The sequence below is a fragment of the Ctenopharyngodon idella genome, chromosome 24 (assembly GCF_019924925.1).
Source record: "Ctenopharyngodon idella isolate HZGC_01 chromosome 24, HZGC01, whole genome shotgun sequence".
NCBI lineage: Eukaryota > Metazoa > Chordata > Actinopteri > Cypriniformes > Xenocyprididae > Ctenopharyngodon > Ctenopharyngodon idella.
The window spans coordinates 24,654,999-24,679,463 of record NC_067243.1 but is presented as its reverse complement, the minus strand read 5'-3'; the positions used below and the strand labels follow the sequence as shown (position 1 = coordinate 24,679,463).

The 24,465-nt window shown below is 40.6% G+C and overlaps 1 protein-coding gene across 5 annotated transcripts in view; it reads left to right on the top strand.

The window, feature by feature from the left end:
• The window catches only part of ano3 (anoctamin 3), a 120,762-nt gene that overhangs the window by 19,153 nt on the left and 77,144 nt on the right, over positions 1-24,465 (top strand). For 3 of the 5 annotated variants that reach the window (XM_051884541.1, XM_051884543.1, XM_051884545.1), the window contains exon 2: positions 15,106-15,303. In XM_051884541.1, coding sequence (XP_051740501.1) covers positions 15,106-15,303 — 198 coding nt within the window. Of the gene's footprint in view, positions 1-5,767; positions 5,824-15,105; positions 15,304-24,465 lie in introns of all 5 variants that reach the window. The other 2 variants (XM_051884544.1, XM_051884542.1) reach the window with 2 other exon arrangements.

The window sequence follows — 24,465 nt, the reverse complement described above, 5'->3', positions numbered from 1 at the left end:
TCTGTGCTATAACATTAAGAATTAGACAGTCATTGAAAGAATACTAATGTTTAATGAGTGTTTTTGTGTATCAAATATTCTCATGGCACATTGCTGCCCATAGCACCATCTGCTCTTCTCTTGCACAGAAATCTCCAAACCGAGATAAAGCGAAGGAGATAATTATTCTGCGTTTAGATAATGGTGTGTCATATTTTCTCTGCCTGTGGGGAGCTGGTGTTATTGTGGAGCATAATGAATCTGGGCAGCGGTGATACATTTCTACAGACAATAAGGAGATATTACACAGATGAGAGAGACACACACACATCATCTTATCCATTTTAGCAGAATGTGTGTGTAGCCGAGAAATCTACAGTGGGTACGGAAAGTATTCAGACGCCCTTTAAATTTTTCACTCTTTGTTATATTGCAGCCATTTGCTAAAATCATTTAAGTTCATTTTTTTTCCTCATTAATGTACACACAGCACCCCATACTGACAGAAAAACACAGAATTGTTGACATTTTTGCAGATTTATTAAAAAAGAAAAACTGAAATATCACATGGTCCTAAGTATTCAGACCCTTTGCTGTGACACTCATATATTTAATTCAGGTGCTGTCCATTTCTTCTGATCATCCTTGAGATGGTTCTACACCTTCATTTGAGTCCAGCTGTGTTTGATTATACTGATTGGACTTGATTAGGAAAGCCACACACCTGTCTATATAAGACCTTACAGCTCACAGTGCATGTCAGAGCAAATGAGAATCATGAGGTCAAAGGAACTGCCTGAAGAGCTCAGAGACAGAATTGTGGCAAGGCACAGATCTGGCCAAGGTTACAAAAAAAATTCTGCTGCACTTAAGGTTCCTAAGAGCACAGTGGCCTCCATAATCCTTAAATGGAAGACGTTTGGGACGACCAGAACCCTTCCTACAGCTGGCCGTCCGGCTAAACTGAGCTATTGGGGGAGAAGAGCCTTGGTGAGAGAGGTAAAGAAGAACCCAAAGATCACTGTGGCTGAGCTCCAGAGATGCAGTCGGGAGATGGGAGAAAGTTGTAGAAAGTCAACCATCACTGCAGCCCTCCACCAGTTGGGGCTTTATGGCAGAGTGGCCCGACGGAAGCCTCTCCTCAGTGCAAGACACATGAAAGCCCGCATGGAGTTTGCTAAGATGGTGAGAAATAAGATTCTCTGGTCTGATGAGACCAAGATAGAGCTTTTTGGCCTTAATTCTAAGCGGTATGTGTGGAGAAAACCAGGCACTGCTCATCACCTGTCCAATACAGTCCCAACAGTGAAGCTTGGTGGTGGTAGCATCATGCTGTGGGGGTGTTTTTCAGCTGCAGGGACAGGACGACTGGTTGCAATTGAGGGAAAGATGAATGCGGCCAAATACAGGGATATCCTGGACGAAAACCTTCTCCAGAGTGCTCAGGACCTCAGACTGGGCCGAAGGTTTACCTTCCAACAAGACAATGACCCTAAGCGCACAGCTAAAATAATGAAGGAGTGGCTTCACAACAACTCCGTGACTGTTCTTGAATGGCCCAGTCAGAGCCCTGACTTAAACCCAATTGAGCATCTCTGGAGAGACCTAAAAATGGCTGTCCACCAACGTTTACCATCCAACCTGACAGAACTGGAGAGGATCTGCAAGGAGGAATGGCAGAGGATCCCCAAATCCAGGTGTGAAAAACTTGTTGCTTCTTTCCCAAAAAGACTCATGGCTGTATTAGATCAAAAGGGTGCTTCTACTAAATACTGAGCAAAGGGTCTGAATACTTAGGACCATGTGATATTTCAGTTTTTCTTTTTTAATAAATCTGCAAAAATGTCAACAATTCTGTGTTTTTCTGTCAATATGGGTGCTGTGTGTACATTAATGAGGAAAAAAAATGAACTTAAATGATTTTAGCAAATGGCTGCAATATAACAAAGAGTGAAAAATTTAAGGGGGTCTGAATACTTTCCGTACCCACTGTAAATTTGACCATGCACTCGTACGCACTCTGTAGGCATCTATGTAGCCATACAAGCCTGTCTGATTAAATGTGTTGTGAATATGTCTAAAAAATTTTGTTTATCAGCCTTAGGCTGTCTGCTTCAAATTTTACATTTAAAGTATGTTTATTTATTTGGCAGACACTTAGAATGGTTTTAAGTGTATTCAAGGTGTGTAAAACTGCCTACTGCCTATCCTAACCATCAACCTCATAATTTATCGATTTGCTTTACAGAGGCAGACAAATAGTGCTCCACATAATTGATTTCAAAGTTTGATGTTAGTGTAACGGGTCAACGTAGATGTGCTCCACTTGCTACATTTATTTTCATGTATGGCCCGCACTCTCCGTCCAGATTTCAACTGATTCCGCACTTTGAAAAATCCATAAAAATAGGGCACAATGTAGTGTATTAATTTGATGGAATTTTCCATATTTATTTTTTGTAAGTGTTTTACCTGCATTTTGAATTTTAAACTTTATTGTGTTGTGTTTTAGGATTAACGGAAATGTCTGTAAAATTACTGGATAATGTGTAATGCGGTGCCAGTACTTTTTCTGTTATTTTATGGATTTATTTTTTACAGTGCGGGCCGGGGTCATATTGGCTAGGCCTACATCCACATTGTCAGTCCAAATCCGATTATTTGTGTATCCGATCGGAATCTGATATAAAATTATTGACGTCCACATTGTGTATCGAACTATTCAGGGGTGCGTTTCCGAAAAGCATCAGTAGCCAACTAACATTGCGAGTTCTGTCATTACTAACATAGTTCAACAAGTCGATGTTTCCCGAAACCATAGTTGAAACGAACATTTGCAAACTGCATCACAAACTTGTGTGGTTGAAACAACGGCTCTCGTTAGCTGAGCTGTGGTTAGAAGCATATATGCAGGCTTGGGAGGGTTACTTTAAAAATGTATTCCATTACAGTTACAAATTACTTTATAAAAAAAGTAACATAATCCAAGTACCACAATATGAAAGTAATGTAATATGATTACTTTTGGATTACTTCAAGGTCACATATAGAAAGAAAGAAAGAAAGAAAGAGAAATTTTGGGGGGAGGGATCAACTTTACTGTAAATAAATTGCATTTTTAAATTTAATTTTAATTATTTCTTCTTAATTTCTGCAAGTTTGTAAATGGTACATGTTGCATACTTTTGAATGGGTCTCAACAATAAAAATATTTTAAAAATCTGATAAATTATCTATTGCAACATTATCATTGTTGTTGTTGTTTAGAGCTTAAAAATATAAAAGTGACATCAGATCATAATCAAACTGAACAAGCTCGGATCAAACATTTCTGTTTATGTTTGTTCTGCTTTTATTTTAATGTTTAGCATTTTGGTTACTTTTAAAATCTATTAAAACTAAGCAATCATGTCTCATTTCCACAACTTGGGAATACACAGCCCTGAAAATATATACATATGGAAAGGGCTATACAGACATCTAGTGGCTACAGTATGGTATTACAGATTATTTTTTTTGTCATTTGATAAAGAAAATGTTTTCGTAGCTGGAAGGCAGAGTTTGCACTGTACAACCATGTTGTTTGCATTTTCTTCTTCGAAAAAAAATAAAATAACAGCAAAATTTCCATGAATTGAAAGTGTTTTCCCCGCCGGCAGCATCGTTTCAACTAGCAGCAGCGATTCAATCTGCATCTGAGGAGATTGTAGACAGGTGTTATTTGCGCATGCACCTGCAGGTGGCTCGCGTGAGTCATCACTGGCAACAGGAACTACTGTATAATCAAGCAGCGCTTAATTTTGTTATTATAGCAAAATAATGATTTATTTAGTTAGGGGTCAAGCCCCGAAGGGACTGTAGCCCCTATTGTAATTGTCAGTTTTATTGTTATGTTTCCCCACTGGGAGTCTATGGCAGCCCTATGAATCGTAAGTAGGAAAATTATAGATTTTTTTATTCATCTTTGTTCAAAAGTTATGATGTCACGAAGTTAACGAGGTCGACCCAAAATTGATCCAGAGATATAAGGATTTTTGCAAAAACGCTTATAACTTTTGAAAACATTTTCCAAAATGTGTATGCTTTATGTAATTTTATTCCCTGGCTTATGCCGATTCGGACGATGTGTCATTTGTCATTTTCCTTAAATGTACCTGTCTGCCATTATAAAGTAAATGGAAAACAGTTTTTTCGCTACTCCTCCTATAAATTTTGTCCAATTTTGTCCAAAATTGGCTCAGATGATCTTTGGACCGAGCCGCACAGAAATGACTGAACAGATTTTTTATATTCGCTACCGTTCCCGAGATATTTGTCTCTGAATGTGACCTTGCCTGTGTTTGTTGTCTTATGTTAGTTAGCTTAACATGCTAATTAGTTATTTTGTACCTGAGTTCTGAGTGTTTTTGAGAATGATCTAGACTAAAATTAATAAATATAACATGTGGTGCATTTTTATAAAAATTCTTCATTGTGAGTTCATTCTCACATGAACTACTGAACTTCGACAGGTGTGTGACAGTGTCTGCCCAGTGGCGCAAAGAGTTAAGTAACAGACACTTGATCCAGAGACTGTGGGTTTGAGTCCTGTGTATGGCAACTTTATAAAATTGTTTGTAATGTTGTCATTTCAATTCCTTTATTATCCCAATAAGTATTGTACTAGTCTTTCTTTTTCTAATTAGAAATAAGTCTATTTTTGTTAATTCTGTGTTCATTTTCATCTGAGCTTCTGGTCATTTTGAGTTCATTCTTACCTCTACTTCTGAACCAGCTGTTTTTCATGTACATTCAATTTCTGCTGTTTTTGCTCTTCCTGCTCCGCATTGCGCTACAACTCAGACATTTGAGTGCTTGAAATGCTTGCCATGTTGCTCTGCTTACTGGGCTGTTCTGCTTGTTGTGTTTCTCTGATTGCTGCGCTGCTATGCTTGATGTGCTGCTCTGCTTGCTGTGCTGCTCTGCTTGCTGTGTTGCTCTGCTTGCAGTGCCTTCAGGGCTTGGCCCCGAATTGCTGCTTGCAGCTATATTTTTAAATAAAACCATTGTAATCCTGATAGTATTCCCCCTTTTTTCAAAATGTAACTGTAATCTGATTACTACGTTTTTTTGACGTAATTGTAACGAATTTCAGTTACTGGATTTTTGTATCCTGATTACGTAACGCCGTTACATATATTCCGTTACTCCCCAACCCTGCATATATTTCTTGTTTTTATGACATGTGGACTTAATAAATCGTTATCTTGAGCAAAATAAGCAAGCAGACATTACGTACAATGTATATCTTTTATTTCGAATATATACAAAATCATTTACATATTTTAGTTTGTCAAGAGATTTTAAGCACTGTTTTTGAAGAGTGCGTGTGTGCTCTAGTAAATAAGAACGAGCCTATGATTGAATCTGGAAATAAAACAAAATAAAAATGAGAATTACGCCATGAATGTAGCTCAAAACAGATTTGTAAAAAAAAAAATTCACATTTTATGTGATTTGCCATTCACATTTGCTAAATCTGATCGTATTTCAATCGGATATACACAAAAAATCTGATTTGGACTGACGTTTTGAACGTAGCCTTAGATTTGCGCCAGCCGAGAGAGTGAATGGCTGCGGTGACGGTGAGTGCTTAATGAGAAAAATATATTTGTATTAATTGTATAACGTTAACCATTTTATGGTTTAGCACTGACATATACAGGTGTTTAGAAGTATATTGTATGCTTGTTTGTGCCACTATATGTGTAGTATTAATATCCAGTTTTAATGTTCACCTCCATTATAGAACATGTGCGAGTGATTCCCGAATCTGATCACCGCTGTCCTACGTGTTGCCAACAGGTACAGACCATATGTTTCAAATGTGTTTTTGTATGATTGTTTTATGTAGTCCATGTGAACTGTAGTATTTTAGATTCACGCCAGGCTAGAAAGCGAATGTCTGCTAACATGTGTGAGCAGGCTTCGGAGGGTTACTTTAAAAATGTATTCCGTCACAGTTACAAATTACTTCATAAAAAAAGTATTCAGTAACTTGATCCAAGTACCACAATATGAAAGTAATGTAATCTGATTACTTTTGAATTACTTCAAGGTCACATATATATGTATATATATATATATGTGTATGTGTATATATATATATATATGCATAAAGAAAGAAAGAAAGAGAAATTTGGGGGGGGGAACAACTTTACTATAAATAAATTGCATTTTTAAATTTAATTTTAATTATTTCTTCTCAATTTCTGCAAGTTTTAAAATTTTACACGTTTCATACTTTTGAATGGGTCTCAACAATAAAAATATTTTACAAATCTAATAAATTATCTTTTGCAATATTATTGTTGTTGTTGTTTAGAGCTTAAAAATATAAAAGTCACATCAGATCATAAACAAACTTAACAAGCTCGGATCAAACATTTCTGTTTATGTTTGTTCTGCTTTAATTTTAATGTTTAGCATTTTGGTTACTTTTAAAACCTATTAAAACTAAGCAATCATGTCTTATTTCCACAACTTGGGAACACACAGCCTTGAAAATATATATATGTAAAGGGCTATTCAGACATCTAGTGGCTACAGTATGGTATTACAGATTATTTTTTAGTCCTTTGATAAAGAAAGTGTTTTTGTAGCTGGAAGGCAGAGTTTGCACTGTACAACCATGTTGTTTGCATTTTCTTCTTTGAAAACAAAATTTTCATGAATTGAAAGCGTTTTTCCCCGCGGGAAGCATCGTTTCAACTAGCAGCAGTGATTCAATCTGCGTCTGAGGAGATTGTAGACAGGTGTTATTTGCACATGCACCAGCGGGTGGCTCACGTGAGTCATCACTGGCAACAGAACCAGGAAATACTGTATAATCAAGCAGCGCTTAATATGTGTTATTATGGCAAAATAATGATTTATTTAGTTTTAAATGAAACGATTGTAATCCTGATAGTATCCCCCCTTTTTTCAAAATGTAACTGTAATCTGATTACTACGTTTTTTGACGTAACTGTAACGAATTACAGTTACTGGATTTTTGTATCCTGATTACGTAACGCCGTTACATGTATTCCGTTACTCCCCAACCCTGTGTGTGAGTGTGATTCACGAATCTGATCACCGCTGTTCTGTGTTGCAAAAAGAATAAAAATCTATCCTAAAGTGCAAATTGGTGTCCATCGTGAGTTCTACACAACAGAGGCAATCCTCTTACATTAGCATGTCGCTAAGCTAATGCCACAATACTCTGACAAAAATAAATGCAGTGATGTGCTGATATGCAAACACACACACACAAATATTGGGTGAAATAAGAAATTTTAATTACACAGAACTATTATTTATAGATAAAATTCATTATTGAATGAAAGTTTGTTTATCACATATCAACATTCCTCTCGCCTAATCCGCCACATTGGATTTTTTTTTTTCCACTGTTTTTTTTTTTTTGCTTGCCAAAGAATACATGCAATACTGCCTTAAAGGGTTAGTTTTGCTGCTCTCCCTGCTCTTATCCATGCTAGGCTGCATTGATGCGCAGGGAGTTCTTACCCAGAACAGAATCATACCGCCAATACAAGCTCTATGATTATCAATCATATTTGACGATAGTGATCCTGACAGAAACTTGTACAGCGTCAGCCAAAACTGGCCAGTACATAATGACAGAAATTGTATTTTTGGGTGAACTAACCCCTTAAAAATAAGGTCGTTTTTAGAAACACCTAATGTTGCTTTTGTAAGTTCTGAATAAACCTCAATTTTAAACCTGAGTTCAGAAGCAGAATTTCACAGACTAACACAAGTTTGGTCTAGCACTGTTTTTAACCCTATGGTTATGAAACCCTGGTACAGAGCAGGGATAACACTGATTTTGAGTTTATAGTGTAAAACAATGCAGTGCTCAAATGTTACAGTGAGTTGTTTAGCAGCAGATAATCAATCATAAATTGCCTCACTGCTTATCTCATTAAATATTCATGTGCTTAATACAGTCTCAGAAACTTTCATGCTGTGTTCAGTTTATGTTAAGTGTGAAATCCCTGAACCTAGCACTCCAGGATTAATTACTGCATGCTGCAGTATTTCAATCACTAAAAACAGTGGTTAACATGAAGGTGCTTTAATGTACTAAAACAGTGATATTAAAAGATCAAATTCAGCATACATCTTATTCATGATGAATACTATATACAGGCGAGCAGATGAGCACAGACACAAGTGTTTTGGTAACACGGGTGCACTAATATGCATTAATTCATGCTTAACTAATGCACAGATAATCATGTTTTAATGTATGACTCATAAAGAACTAAACCATTAATTAATGATTACTGCATCAGCAACTAATAAAGAGACTATATGATTAATAGATTAAGTAATATATGAATTGTTATTAATTAAATGTGTCATAATGTATTTATTCCTTAATAACATATTTTATTAACTAATAGTGTAAGTTAATGTGTTAATTACCACAATGGTCCTTCAACTTCCAGTTGTCTGCTTTAATTAACCATTAACTAATGATTTGCAAATGTATCATTATGTTATGACTTTACTTGTTGAGGCACATGACTATTAACTAATTGTTAAGTACTATGTCATTATGGTATTGACATCTACACTAAGCCATGGATTTCAATTTCCAACCGTGATTCCACTGTACCAGATGAACTGCTGCATCCAGAACCTTGTTGTTCATGGCACAAGAATGTGTAAGGTTAAGCCTGAGGTCTAGGATTCAAAGGCAGCACACTTGTAACGAAGCTGGACTCAGGCAGGGATCCATATGCAAAGCTTTATTATAAGTGAGCGTGGTCGTACAGGCAGGGTCAAACGGGAACAAACAGGAACAGCAAGGGACAGGCAGAATCGTAGTCAGGATACAGGCAATGGTCAGGACAGGCAGATATCACTCACAGAACAGAATACCAGGCAAGGATCAAAGGTAGGCAGCAACGGGTCGATAAAGGGTAACAGAACGGATCGGTAACAGACAGGCAGACAGGATATAAACGCTCAGAATTGCAACACAGGTTAAACAAGACTTCGCAAAGAGGTGATGTGTGTGTGAGTCTTTTATAGTCCAGGTAGTGTGCTAAGCTGTATGTGGCAACAGGTGATTGGTGTGGAGTGTGCATGTGATTGGCAGGGAGGATTATGTGAAATGGAGTCCAGGAACTGACAGGAACAGACGGTGATCGTGACAACACTGAGAACATGTGGCCGGGCACTACTATTTCGTAACACTGTGTCAAGCCCGGACAAAGAGAATAGAACCCATTATAATCAGTGATAGTGATACTACACTGGATGCGGCACAACGCAGCACAACAAAACATCACTTCTGTTATGAAGGACAAATGGACTTGCAATGGTCTGTCATGTCCAGTGTAGACAGCTGTTGCGGCATGACTCGATAATGTTTGCATCCAGTTTAAACACAGTGCAACATCAATCTGTAGTTCAGATTCTGGTGTGCTGATATTTGTGTGCAGCCCAACTTACCCATCCTTCAAACGCATTCTCTGACATTACACTCACTGCATGTGCAACTGTCAAAACCTATTAATTACATATTACTTAAAGGGTTAGTTCACCAAAAAATGAAAATAATGTCATTTATTACTCACCCTCATGCTGTTCCACACCCGTAAGACCTTCGTTCATCTTCGGAACACAAATTAAGATATTTTTGTTGAAATCCGATGGCTCAGTGAGGCCTCCATAGCCAGCAATGACATTTCCTCTCTCAAGATCTATTAATGTACTAAAAACATATTTAAATCAGTTCATGTGAGTACAGTGGTTCAATATTAATATTATAAAGCGACGAGAATATTTTTGTGCGCCAAAAAAACAAAATAATGACTTATATAGTGATGGCCGATTTCAAAACACTGCTTCATGAAGCTTCGGAGCGTTATGAATAAGCGTATCGAATCATGATTCGGATCGCGTGTCAAAACGCCAAACTGCTGAAATCACGTGACTTTGGCGCTCCGAACCGCTGTTTCGACACGCTGATTCATAACGCTCCAAAGCTTCCTGAGGCAGTGTTTTGAAATCGGCCATCACTATATAAGTCGTTATTTTGTTTTTTTTGGCGCTCCAAAAATATTCTCGTCACTTTATAATATTAATACTGAACCACTGTACTCACATGAACTGATTTAAATATGTTTTTAGTACATTAATGGATCTTGGGAGAGGAAATGTCATTGCTGGCTATGGAGGCCTCACTGAGCCATTGGATTTCAACAAAAATATCTTAATTTGTGTTCCGAAGATTAACGAAGGTCTTACGGGTGCGGAACGCCATGAGGGTGAGTAATAAATGACATTATTTTCATTTTTGGGTGAACTAACCCTTTAACAATTAGTTAATAATCATGCGCCTCAACACGTAAAGTCATAACAAAATGATACATATTCAAATCATTAGTTAATAATTAATTAAAGCAGACAACTGGAAGTTGAAGTACATGGCTTCAACCCATTGTGGTAATTAACACACTAACTTAATGAAATTGTGGAGAAACTGACTGAGTGAACCTCATGTATATAGGAGTAAAATGTACAGTTACACTGTTAATTATGAGACCTTGAATTAAAGATCTTGAATTGATTCTTTTGCAACTCCACCGTATGTGCATGACATCATTAACGACAGTCCTATATTGTTGAGCCAATATGGTTAAAATGACGGCTGTGTGACCTTGTTACTATGGTCTTGGGAAACTGTAATAGTGACTAGCTAGTTAACTTCTCTAACTAAGCATTGCACAATGTGGTGGTTGAGCAGCGAGTTGCACTGTTGTACAGGAAACACACCAGAACACTCTAGGAACGACATAGCACGATGTTAAAAACACTCAAAACACCATAGCAACAGCCTGGCAACCACAATATTTTGGTGGTGGAGAGCTGTGCACAGGCAAGCACCTCTTACATCATCGTCAAATGCAAGTAAATGTCTGTTTTTTTTTAATGTAGCAAAATGGGTTACTGGCAGAGTTTTTCCAAAGTATTTGTCTCTTGTGTCTCGATCTCAAGATGCTACAAGAAGGGGATATTTTAGGGCTGAGCATTTGGGTTTCAAGAGGCTTGTACTGAATTTTGAGTACTTTAAGATGCATCCAAAATGTGAGAAAATCTTGATTAATTTAGCCCTGCATGTGTTTGTTGTTCTTTGAACTTTCTGTAACTCTCTCTCTGTGTGCTTTGGGTTTTACACTCTAAATCATTGCTTCTTGTTTCATGTTAGCTCTGTTTAGTATTAAAAGGTTAGCCGCGGGTTAGGAGTAGGTTGGATTGATGCAGCCGTCGTGGGCAAGGTCACTCTGAGAGGAAATCCACATCAGCTCTATCTGTGTGCAGTCATGTGGGGAAGACCAAGCACTTTCCCAGCTAGTGATCTCTCTGGCACCGCCTTACAAATGAGCTTTTCACTGGATGTGTGTTAGTGTGACCTTGAATGAGACATTCATACTGTCTTCACACTGTGAAATGCTTTTTTAATTAAATGGTTACGCGGAATCATTTATTCAGATGTGTTGATTCTTTCTCTAGCATTCTGGTACTTGACAGGTTTGTTTTGGAATTGGTATTTCAATTAACTTATGTTATAAATGTCTTAAAGAGAAACGCTGTGTGTTAACTTTATTAAAAACATTTACAAACATTACGCATCATAAAATTCTTCACATATCATGGTCATATACACTGAACTGAAACCTTAATGCATATATTTTATCTAAATGTACAATGTTCTTTCTTTTAATCTGTTATGCATAAAGGCTTATTAAAGGAGCCATATGGGTTATTCTGTGTGTGCTAAGGATAATTATCTCATATTACATTCAAAACATAGGCTGAAATTGCTCCCAAGAGGATTATGTTTCCTGCCCCAGGATTGTTGTCCGCACTGGCAGCTCTAAAACATTAACCTAGCAATTGGCATTACTTGCTTGATGCAAAATTTCACTTTGAGGTAAATTCCTTAAATATTTTACCATCTTAAGGCCTGTTCACATCAAGAACGATAACTATAAAGATAGCGATAAAGATATACAGTATCTCACAGAAGTGAGTACAGCCCTCACATTTTTGTAAATATTTTATTATATCTTTTCATGTGACAACACTGAAGAAATGGGACAACAGCCATGGACAACAATGTAACTTCTGGGACAACAGCCATGCAGACCAATTTGATGCAGTGTGTGGCATATGGTCTGAGCACTGACAGGCTGACCCCCCACCCCTTCAACTTCTGCAGCAATGCTGGCAGCACTCATACGTCTATTTCCCAAACACAACCTCTGGATATGACGCTGAGCATGTGCACTCAACTTCTTTGGTCGACCATGGCGAGGCCTGTTCTGAGGGGAAGCTGTCCGGTTAAACCGCTGTTTGGTCTTGGCCACCGTGCTGCAGCTCAGTTTCAGGGTCTTGGCAATCTTTCTATAGCCTACGCCATCTTTATGTAGAGTAACAATTCTTTTTTTCAGATCCTCAGAGAGTTCTTTGCCATGAGGTGCCATGTTGAACTTCCAGTGACCAGTGTGAGAGAGTGAGAGCGATAGCACCAAATTTAACACACCTGCTCCCCATTCACACCTGAGACCTTGTAATACTAACGAGTCACATGAAAATGGCTAATTGGGCCCAATTTGGACATTTTCACTTAGGGGTGTACTCGCTTATGTGGCCAGCGGTTTAGACATTAATGGCTGTGTGTTGAGTTATTTTGAGGGGACATTAAATTTACACTGTTATGCAAGCTGTACACTCACTACTTTACATTATAGCAAAGTGTCATTTCTTCAGTGTTGTCACATGAAAAGATATAATAAAATATTTACGAAAATGTGAGGGGTGTACTCACTTCTGTGAGATACTGTAGTTCTAAAAGTCATTCTAAATATAAAAGAATAGCACTGTCCACACCACAGCTATAATGATAACAATATAAAGAAACCAGGAACGATATAGTTGGGATCACTTTCAGAACGTTTTTTTTTTTTTTTTTAACGATAAAACACTGACAGCCAATCACAATACATTCTAAGTTAAGGGCTCGCGCATTTAAAATGGCAGACGACATTGCGGAGAAGTTAATTGCCGAGGTCCAGAGAAATCCACCAGTGTTTGACAAGTCAAACCTCCTTTTCAAGAATACTTTAAAGAAAATGGATATATGGAAAACAATCAGTCATACCCTCTGAATAAACGGTGAGAGAAGTGTAATTAACGGAGATGAGATCATGCCAGGCTAGCAAACATATAAAATTACCTCAGGTATCCAGTGCTAGTTTTGACATCATTGTCTTGCTTCCTTTGAAGTTGCAGTGAAAAAGACTAGGCTTTGTTTTTATTCCACTATATTGGCTTCGTCAGCTAAATTCACTGTTAGATTAGATCGATTACACTAGCTATTCACTCGAAACATAGCATGCTGAGGACATCTGCTGGTTAAAGCTGTGTAAATGCAACAAGAACAGCAAAAACATGTACACACTTTGAAACCGCAGCGCATGAGCTTAGAATAGACAAACCTTTTTGTTTGTTTGTGTGGACGCAAATATAGTTATTATTATAGTTATCTTTATAGTTATCGTTCTTGGTGTGAACATGCGCAGTTGTCTCACCCACATTTTTAAAGTGATATGGGAAAGCAATTACATTTCAAACATTTGACTTGAATTATTGCATAATTGAGAATTGAACAGAGGTTATTTATATTTAACAGAGTAAGGTTCCTTGTTCCCAGAGTTAGGTTAACTGAACAAGCACAATGTCACAACATCACAGTCTACAGTTATTAAAGGCTAAATATGTTAATATCAATGCATCTAGCATATCGTAAAATGTATTTTTCTTTGTCATTCTTTTGCAAGCAGGTCTACATACAATTAACAAATGTAATGTATTTTTAAAGAAACTTTAGTGTTACTTTAATCCTGTTACACCACATTCAGATATCATTCTTTTCATGCATATTAACTGATAAAATGCAGGACTCAGCTGCAGAATGCACCAAATACATTGCCATATTTATATTTAAATGAAAGATTTTTAAAATTCTGTTTCTGGTCACTGATTTTGTTATGCATTTAAAATATCTTTTGGGGTGTAATGTTAATTAAAATATGTATTTTCAAAACAATTTAAAATAAGGTTCAATTTGCTAATATTAATGCATTAAGTTTCAATAAACAACATTTTTACAGCATTTCTTAATCTATGTTAATGTAAATTTGTAAACATACTATTGTTCATTATTAGTTCATAATCATTCATACATACATTAATGCTAATTTATACAACTTGAAATGTTAAAAAAAAAAGTATTAGTGCATGTAGAAATTAACGTTAAACTGCATGGATTGTAAAAATGTTCATTGTCACTTTATGATAACTAATACAATAACTAAACCTATTATCAAATGTTCAATCAACTTTGGTTTATGGCCCATGTAATGGAAATTATTATGTGTTAACAAAACCGCTATTTCTGTGTCTATTGCAAACCAAGAAACAGCATCTTTCCCATGTGGTATTGAAATGAAGTTAGTACATCCTTTATCCTTAGATGACCTTGTGAGTCAATAAAGACTGACTCTTCTTCCAGGAGTTATTTAATTAAGTAAATGTAAATACACTGGTTGTCCTTTATGTGATCATTATCCCCTTGCATTTGATAGCGAAAGTGAGTTTTACTGGAACTATATTGCATTACAGAGTATTTGGATCAGCTTAGATTCTTGAGACATGGGACAAAAGAACTTAAAAACAAAGAAACAAACAACAACAATGTATATGTGTATATATATATATATATATATATATATATATATAATATTATTAATAGTATCATTTGTTTGGAGTTTTGGATTAATATGCGCACAGGGGTATTCATTCATACTTCAGTGCAACCACCTGATTCAGTTTCTCACAAAACGTGTGTTTTTATTTATTGTAACTCAATGTGTCAGTGCCGTCAGATAATATGTGCCTTTATATTTGAAAAGAAGAGAAAACAAAAAAATCTCTATTTTCGAAGTGGAAATGTTGGTATTTTTAATTTCATAATTTATTTATTTTTTTATGTTTCTCTTTCAGCAGGTATGCACACCAGTATCAGTCAGATTTTGAAGGAGAAAACGCTAAAGTCGTCTCGCCGCAGTTTGCCATGTCTGGCTCAGAGTCAGACACATCCTCAGAACCTCAATCATTTCCTGTCTGTGCCTCTGAGTCCTGAACCCAAAACATACTCTCACAGCGTCAGTGCCTCCTGCACACACATCACACCTCCTACAGGTAAGCACTAGCATCGCTTTTCTTTGTGTTTTTAGTTAGCTTATTTTTAGCAAGATAACTTATTAGTCTGTTAAGCTAGCATGCCCTATCTAATTTAATAAACATAACAAACCGTTCAGTGTTTCACACTCACAATCACAACTCAATTCATTACTATTTTATGTTTTTGCGAACTGGTAGTTAATTTGTATGAATTCAATTTGTATGAATCGTACAATCTCATTCATACGTTTTCATATGATGTTTAGGGCTGGGGTTAGGGTTGGACCTTTATGCTTTATTTCTAAAAATAAGTTTTTGTATAATTCACAGTACGAATATATACAAAATTCCTATGAGATCAGGTTGGTAAAGGGATGGTTCACCCAAAAATGAAAATTCTGTCATTATTTACTCACTATAATGTTGTTCTAAACCTGTATGAGTTTCTTTGTTCTGTCAGATCTCACCCCCCATTGACTACCATAGTATTTATTTTATCTACTATGGTAGTAAATGGGGGGTGAGATCTGTTTGTTTACTGATATTCTACCAAATATCTTTGTGTTCAGCAGAACAAAGAAACTCATACAGGTTTGAAACTACTTGAGGGTGAGTAAATGATGACAGGATTTTCATTTTTGGGTGAAGTATCCCTGTAATACCCAGTTATCCAAGTATACACACTTATGGTGACTCAAGTCCTCCTGGAAAGTTCGTATTTACGAATTAGGAAGTCATAATTACGACATCAAGGTGCATTCAAATAACTTGCAAGATGGCGATGTACCTTTTCTGCATAAAATTCAACACGATTTTTTAACTCTACATCTACAAAATGAAGAATAAAGAATGAGCATAAGATTTGTTTTTGCTTTTTTATGGTTTTGTTGAATTTATGAAGGTGGTGTAAATTGAATCATTATATATTCTATTGTAATTTTACAGTACTATAATATTGTACAGTACTAAATGCAAATTTATGATAGTTTTATTGTAAATGAACCAAAAATATTCATTCATTTTAAGAAATTTACCATTAATACCATTGCTCAAGGAACCAGATTACATAGGTAAACTAGATGTTCCCTTTCGAGGGAACTCGCGCTGCGTCCGATAGGATCGCTTTGGGAACGCCCTCAGCGTGATAGCGTCTGATGCACGTCTGTCAACTAGTCCAATGGCGAGAGTGAACGTCACGGGCAGGTGACGTCACGACCAGGAAAGGATAAATACACATCCGGCGAGACCGGCTTCAGCTTTTCTGCCTCAGCTAAGCGCTCTATGTGAAACTGTCCTTGTCTATTTATTGTTGTCTGTCCCGATATAGTGCAGCTCAATATATATACAGTTATGGCGAACACTCAGGCATTTAAACCGTGTACTCCTCCCTGCCCTCGTTTCCTTACGGGTGGGGATACACACGATTTGTGCGTGATGTGTTTGGGAGCGGAGCATGCTCTTTCAGCCTTCGAGGGGGCTGAATGCGAGCATTGTGAAAAGCTTCCTTTAAGGACGCTCCGCTCCCGCCTCGCACTTTTCGAGGAAAGTGCGCAGGCAAGCGTTCCCCATGGCTCTGGGCCCGCGTCTGCCGAGGCGGCGCGGAGAAAGATGTCTTGGGGTTCGCAGATGGATCTGTCAGCGGGGCTTGAGACGGGCATGAGTGCTCTTTCTCAGCCTTCACCTGGCAGATCCCTCGCCCCCTCGCTGGTGTCGGAAGCCCGCCCCGCGGCTTCTTCCGCCCAGGGAGAGGGCTCATCGCGTCAGCACTCTAGTTCTGAGGAATTGGATGTGCTGAGTGTCGATATGGGGGAAGATGACTCGCCATCACTTTCCCCTGAGTATGAGGAGCTGGTGGATGTGCTTTCTCGCGCTGTGTCTAAGCTAAGCATTGATTGGCCAGCCGAGAATCAGGGCGCTCGTCCGAAAAGCAAACTGGATGAGCGCTTTTTGTCATCAAATAAAGCACTTCCACCATGGGGTCTGCCATTCTTCCATGATCTGCATGATGAGCTAACGAGATCATGGAAGAAACCATATTCATCACGCTTGTTCAGCCCTCATGTCAAGCACTATTCTAACATAAGAGGGCTGAAAGAATATGGTTATGGGACGATGCCCCGGGTTGAACAGACGCTTGCGAGCTATCTGTCCCCGGGTTCAGCGTCGTCCCTGAAGACCCCTACGCTTCCCACAAAACCACTTAAAGCTACATCAGGGTTAGTGGGAAAAGCGTATACGGCAGCATGTCAGGCTGGTGCGTGCTTGCACACTATGGCTATTCTGCAAGCATACCAGGCAGACCTGCTGAAGGATCTGGATGGCAGGGAGGGGATTGGCCCGGACGCAGTTCGAGAACTGCATCGAGCCACAGATCTGTCTCTTAGGGCCACCAAGGAGACCGCCAGAGCTGTTGGGCGGTCTATGGCAGCCTTGGTGGCGACAGAGAGGCACCTTTGGCTCAATCTGTCTGAGTTAAAGGATAAAGACAGGGCCTTTCTCCTCGACGCCGCGCTTGTGCCTTCTGGCCTGTTCGCCGACGCGGTTACATCAGTCGTCGACAGGTTCCAGGAAGCTAAGAAGCAAGCGGAGGCGTTTAAGAAATATTTACCACGCCGCCATCCATCCTCTGGGGCTGCTGGGCGTGAGCAGTCCCAGCCGTATAGCTCCTCATACTGAGCGCAGCAGAAAGAGAGTGTTGCCTCTCGTGCTCCACCTCAAAGACACGGTGGGCTGGGACGGCACTCTCAGCCCAAGCCTTCTAAGCCGAAGACAGACCTGAGGGTTTTGCTTCAGGCGAAGAAGGCTGGGCAGAAGAAGTCCTGACACCAGGGGTGTCAGGCTTCTGAGGGCAGCCCCGCACGGGGTGGTGCGGTACACACCTCAGTATACGGTGCCCGTTCCACCTCGTGGCCCTCAGGAGGCCGTTCTGCCAACCCCGCCACCTCTGGTGTTTCGGGGCGCAGCGGTTCCCACCGAATTAGTGACGCAGTGTTCAGAACAACACGACGCTGCGTCACATCCTCTGAGGAGGATACATTTACATCAAAAATGTGCTGTGAACAAAACACCAGAGGCCAGCCTCGAGAGGCTGGTTCCCTTAGTAGATTTTCTGGTAGAGTGGAAATCTCTTCAAAATATCTCACGTTGGGTCCTGCAGATTATAGACAAAGGTTACAAAATCCAGTTTTGGTGCCATCCAATACTGTTCAAAGGAGTGCTGCAAACGTCAGTGCTTCCTCAGCAGGCTCTGGTGTTGGAGCAAGAAATAAAAACCCTATTAGCAAAAGAGGCTATAGAGAGGGTTCCGGTTGCCGACAGGGAGTCAGGGTTTTACAGCCGGTATTTCTTGGTTCCAAAAAAGGATGGGGGGTTGCGCCCTATTTTAGATCTAAGACATCTGAATCGAGCAGTACGAAAGCTAAAGTTCAAGATGCTGACGATAAGTCAAATCGTGACTCAAATCAAATCCGAGGATTGGTTTGTCACAATAGATCTCAAGGACGCATACTTCCATATCTCCATCCTTCCGCAGCACAGGAAGTTCCTGAGGTTCGCTTTCGGGGGCGAGGCGTACCAATTTCGGGTTCTTCCGTTCGGCCTAGCTCTCTCACCCCGCACATTCACGAAATGCGTAGATGCAGCACTGGCCCCGCTCAGGCTGCAGGGCATATGCATCCTGAATTATATCGACGACTGGTTGATTTTAGCACAGTCAGAGGAGATGGCGGTTCGGCATCGAGATGTCGTTCTCGCACATATTCAGAAATTGGGGTTGAGACTGAATGCCAAGAAAAGCGTGCTTACTCCACGACAGAGGACCACTTTTCTTGGTGTGGTTTGGGATTCAGTGATAATGCGAGCATGTCTCTCTCCAGTTCGCATCACTGCCATTCTATCAGCCATGAAAGAATTGAAGCTAGGCCAGTCACGCACTGTAAAACAGTTTCAGAGACTGCTGGGTCTGATGGCAGCAGCGTCCAACGTGATACCTTTTGGCCTGCTGTACATGAGACCCTTACAGTGGTGGCTCAGGACCAAAGGGTTCTCCCCGAGGGGCAACCCACTTCGTATGATCAAGATCACGCGGCGCTGTCTCCACGCCTTGATCATATGGAAGAAAAGCTCGATGTCGCCGTGTCACTCTGACGACAGACGCTTCTCTCACAGGCTGGGGAGCGGTAATGGAAGGCCGCTCAGCTCGGGGTCTGTGGAAGACTCATCAGCTCTCATGGCACATAAATTGCCTGGAGATGATGGCGGTCTTCAATGCGTTGAAGTTCTTCCTACCAGACCTGAGGGGCCATCATGTGTTAGTCAGGACGGACAACACATCGGTGGTCTCGTATATAAATCGACAGGGGGGTCTGCGGTCGCGCCCTTTATACAAACTGGCGCAACAGATCCTCCTGTGGTCTCTGGGGAAGATGCTCTCCTTGAGAGCTATCTACATTCCAGGGACTCAGAATATTGGAGCAGACATCCTGTCGAGGCAGGGGCTGAGGCCAGGGGAATGGAGACTTCACCCGGAGGTGGTGAAGTTCATATGGGAGATCTATGGCCAAGCGGAAGTAGATCTGTTCGCGTCTCAGGATACGATGCACTGTCCACTTTGGTTCTCCCTCACACATCCAGCTCCTCTGGGACTGGATGTCATGGTACAGGCATGGCCGAGGCTGTGTCTGTATGCATTTCCCCCAGTTGTTCTGCTCCCAGAAGTTCTGGAGAAGATTCGCCAGGAAGGGATAAGTCTACTGCTAGTAGCACCTCACTGGCCGAGCCGCATATGGTTTTCGGACCTGATAGCTCTTCTCGATGGCTCACCTTGGAAGATTCCGATCAGGAGGGACCTCCTGTCTCAGGTGGGGGGCACGATTCTCCATCTTCGTCCAGAAATGTGGAATATGTGGGTTTGGCCTCTGAGGGGGCCAAACTCATAGAGGCTGGTCTCTCAACTGAGGTTGTAGAGACCATTCTTCAATCCAGAGCTCCTTCCACGAGGAAACTATACGCTTTGAAGTGGAAACTTTTCACTTCCTGGTGTCAAGAACGGCAGTTGGATCCAGTCTACTGCCCGATAGGTTCAGTACTTGAGTTCCTACAGTGCCGCTTCTCATCTGGGTTAACCCCATCTACACTTAAAGTATATGTTTCAACTATATCTGCTTACCATGCCCATGTGGATGGTACTACTGTCGGGAAGAACCCGTTGGTTATTCGTTTCCTCCGTGGCACCCAGAGGCTGAGGCCTGCGATGCGCACGAGGGTCCCTGCTTGGGATTTGGCCATTGTGTTAGAAGGCCTATCTACAGCTCCATTTGAGCCACTTGAGTCAGTCTCAGATAAGTTCCTGACACTTAAGACTGTCTTCCTTCTTGCTATATCGTCCCTTAAGAGAGTAGGAGACCTTCAGGCCCTTTCAGTGTCCCCAACCTGTCTTGAGTTTGCGTTGGGGATGGTCAAAGCCTTCCTCTACCCCAAACCTGGGTATATCCCTAAGGTTTTGACTAATGTTCCAAGGCCTATTGTGTTGCAAGCTTTTTGTCCTCCTCCATTTGTTACCCCAGACCAGGAGAAACTGAATCTACTGTGTCTAGTGCGAGCACTGGACACATATGTCCACAGAGCTGCCCTGTGGAGGAAAGCAGACCAGTTATTTGTGTGCTTTGGACCACATAACAGGGGTCGTCCTGCCTCTAAACACACTGTAAGCAAGTGGATAGTTGAGGCTATTTCACTCGCTTACGAGGTCTCTGGCCAGCAGTGTCCTTTAGCTGTCAGAGCACATTCAACTAGGAGTATGGCGGCCTCCAAGGCCTTAATTTCGGGGGTTTCCCTCAAAGAGATTTGCGATGCGGCCGGTTGGTCCTCGCCTCTCACTTTTGTGAGATATTATGACCTTGACCTGGACGCAGCTCCAGGATAATCGGTGTTACTGTCTTAAGTGTGCCACAGTTTCACACAGACAGGTATTTGTGATTATGGCGTTTTGGTATATCGTTCCCAAAGCGATCCTATTGGACGCAGCGCGAGTTCCCTCGAAAGGGAACATCTCAGGTTACGTATGTAACCATAGTTCCCTGAGAAAGGGAACGAGACGCTGCGTCGCGTTGCCATACTCCCTGCATCCCTGTGATCGATTTGCTTCGGCAGTTTGAGCTGAAGCCGGTCTCGCCGGATGTGTATTTATCCTTTCCTGGTCGTGACGTCACCCGCCCGTGACGTTCACTCTCGCCATTGGACTAGTTGACAGACGTGCATCAGACGCTATCACGCTGAGGGCGTTCCCAAAGCGATCCTATCGGACTCAGCGTCTCGTTCCCTTTCTCAGGGAACTATGGTTACATACGTAACCTGAGACGTTCCCTTTCAAAGTAAAACTTCGATGCTGCGTCTTGGAGTAGATGCTATGGGGAACCAATATCCACTACGCCATGCAGAAGGGGTGCACAAATGGCATAGCCCTAAATGACTCTACGGAGTTTAGTTGGAGTCAAAAGCACGTCAACCCCATCCTATGTGGCTTCCAAAAGTTATATAGTAGCACTACTCCCAAGCCTGAATTTTCAGTTTTTGGTGGAAAAACCCCCAAGCTTTATGCTCCATAGCAAGGGAAGTCTCATTAGTTACACCTTCCTCCCTCCCTTGCGGGACAGGCCTGTGACAAAAGCCCAAGAGCAGGGCTATAATGGGGGATACACAACATAGCCTCAGCTATGTTCAGTGTGCCTCACTAGCATCTCAGCCATATTTCTGAGAAGGTTCCTAGGGAGCGGCCTACCAAAAGAAGCATGCAAGGTGCTAAAAACCTCAGTAAAAAGACAGAGTCAGCTTGTGGTCAGGGACAGGCAAAAGGTCAGTGGTGGCGATCAGCACCAAAAATAATCCAACTTCACATCCAGGAGCGAAGCAAAAGTCAGCACCAGAAGGCAGTCTGATACAGCGAGTTCTGGAGGAGACAGGCATTCACTGCACTAAAGGCCCCGATATACTTCAAGCGAAATTGAAGCATGGACTGATGTCTGATCTCGAACAAAATCAGGCCAAAATGAAGTTTGTTTTGTGTTCGTTTTTGGAGTTCGAAACAGGTTGCCAAAGCAAACTTTCCAGAAAATTCTCTACGGCTGGTAAACACCTGTGTACTACCACTGGTCCGTGGCGATTACATAATAGGTAGATGTGTGCAGAGGCTCCGCCTTCTTTCAGGTGGAATTTATAGTAGAAAATGAAGTTGTCCTTCTGATGAAATGAGACACTGACACTGCTTTTCATGTTTAGTACGTTAAAGCTGCTTGATTTTAAGCAATCTATAAAGTACTATATAAATAAAGGTGACATGAATTTACCAGAGTGCCGAGCAGCGCTTGTGCAAACATATCCTTGATCAGATGCTTTTCTTATGCTGTATTAAAACAATGCTTGCAGTTTTCTCAATTTCGTTGTGTGTTTAATTTGTTATTGAGAGGAAAGAGCACAGCGTATATTTACAATATCTCACAAAAGTGAGTACATCCCTCACATTTCAGCAACCATTTTATTATATGTTCTCAAGGGACAATACTATAGAAATGAAAATTGGATATACTTTAGAGTAGACAATGTGCAGCTTGTATAGCAGTACAGATTTACTGTCCTCTGAAAATAACTCAACATACAGCCAATATTGTCTAAATAACTGGCAACAAACGTGAGTACACCCTAAGTGAACATGTCAAAACTGTGTCCAAAGTATCAATATTTTGTGTGAGCACCATTGTTATTTAGCACTGCCTTAATCCTCCTGGGCATGGAATTCACCAGAGCTGCACAGGTTGTTGCTGGGATCCTCTTCCATTTCTCCATAATGACATCACGGAGCTGCTGGATGTTAGACACATGGCACTTCTCCACCTTCCGCTTGAGGATGCCCCACAGGTGCTCAGTAAGGTTCAGGTCTGGAGACATACTTGGCCACTCCATCACCTTCACCTTCAGCTTCCTCAACAAAGCAGTTGTCATCTTGGCGGTGTGTTTGGGGTCATTATCATGCTGAACACCAGCTGAGTCTCATCAGACCACAGGACATGGTTCCAGTAATTCATGCTCTTGGACAGTCTGTCTTCAGCAAACTGTTTACGGGCATTCTTGTGAGCCAGCTTCAGAAGAAGCTTCCTTCTGGGACGGCGGCCATGCAAACTGACTTGTTGTGTGCGGCGTATAGTCTGAGCACTGACAAGCTGACCTTCCGCTTCTGCAACCTCTAAAGCAATGCTGGCAGCACTCATGCATCTGTTTTTTGAAGCCAGCTTCTGCACCTGACGCACAGCATGAGGACTCAACTTCTTTGATTCAACTTCTTTGGCCTGTTCCGAGTGGAACTCGTCTTGGAAAACCTCTCTCTGTGACCCTGGCCACTGTGCTGTAACTCAGTTTCATGGTGTTACCGATCTTCTTATAGCCTAGGCCATCTTTGTGGAGAGCAACAATTATAATTCTCAAATCCTCAGAGAGTTCTTTGCCATGAGGTGTGATCCAGTGATCAGTATGAGAGAATTGTACTCAAAGCACCACATTTTAACTGCTCTAATACAAGATCCACACATTTGTATGGTCCTGTCAAGCAGACAAAAACATGAACTTGATGAGTAGGTCATGTGGCTTTGCATGGTTAAACAACATACAACTGTTATCACTTAAGGTGTACTCACTTTTGTTGCTGGCTATTTTGACAATAATGGCTGTATGTTAAGTTATTTTCAGAGGACAGTAAATCTATACTGTTATACAAGCAGCACATTGACTACTCTAAAATATATCCAAGTTTCATTTCTATAGTATTGTCCCTTGAGAAGATATACTAAAATGGTTGCTGAAATGTGAGGGGTGTACTCACTTTTGTGAGATACTGTACATATATTAATCTAAATGTGAGCAGCGTCGGGATGTTTGCTAACAGTATACAGCTAACAGCTGGTCACGTATTCCCCTAAGCGAAAAACGAAAAGAACTCTGCCAGGAAAGACAGGGAGAGCTAATGAAGAACATGTGCAGCACAAAAAATACTGGCAACGAAAGAGAGAATATACTGTAAGGCTGAGGAATTAGGAACAAACAAACAACAGGTAGGAGAGACTGCACTGTTTGCGATGCTGCCACATGGAAAGATGAAAACAAAAACAAAAGAGAAAACTGAAGGAAAGAGAG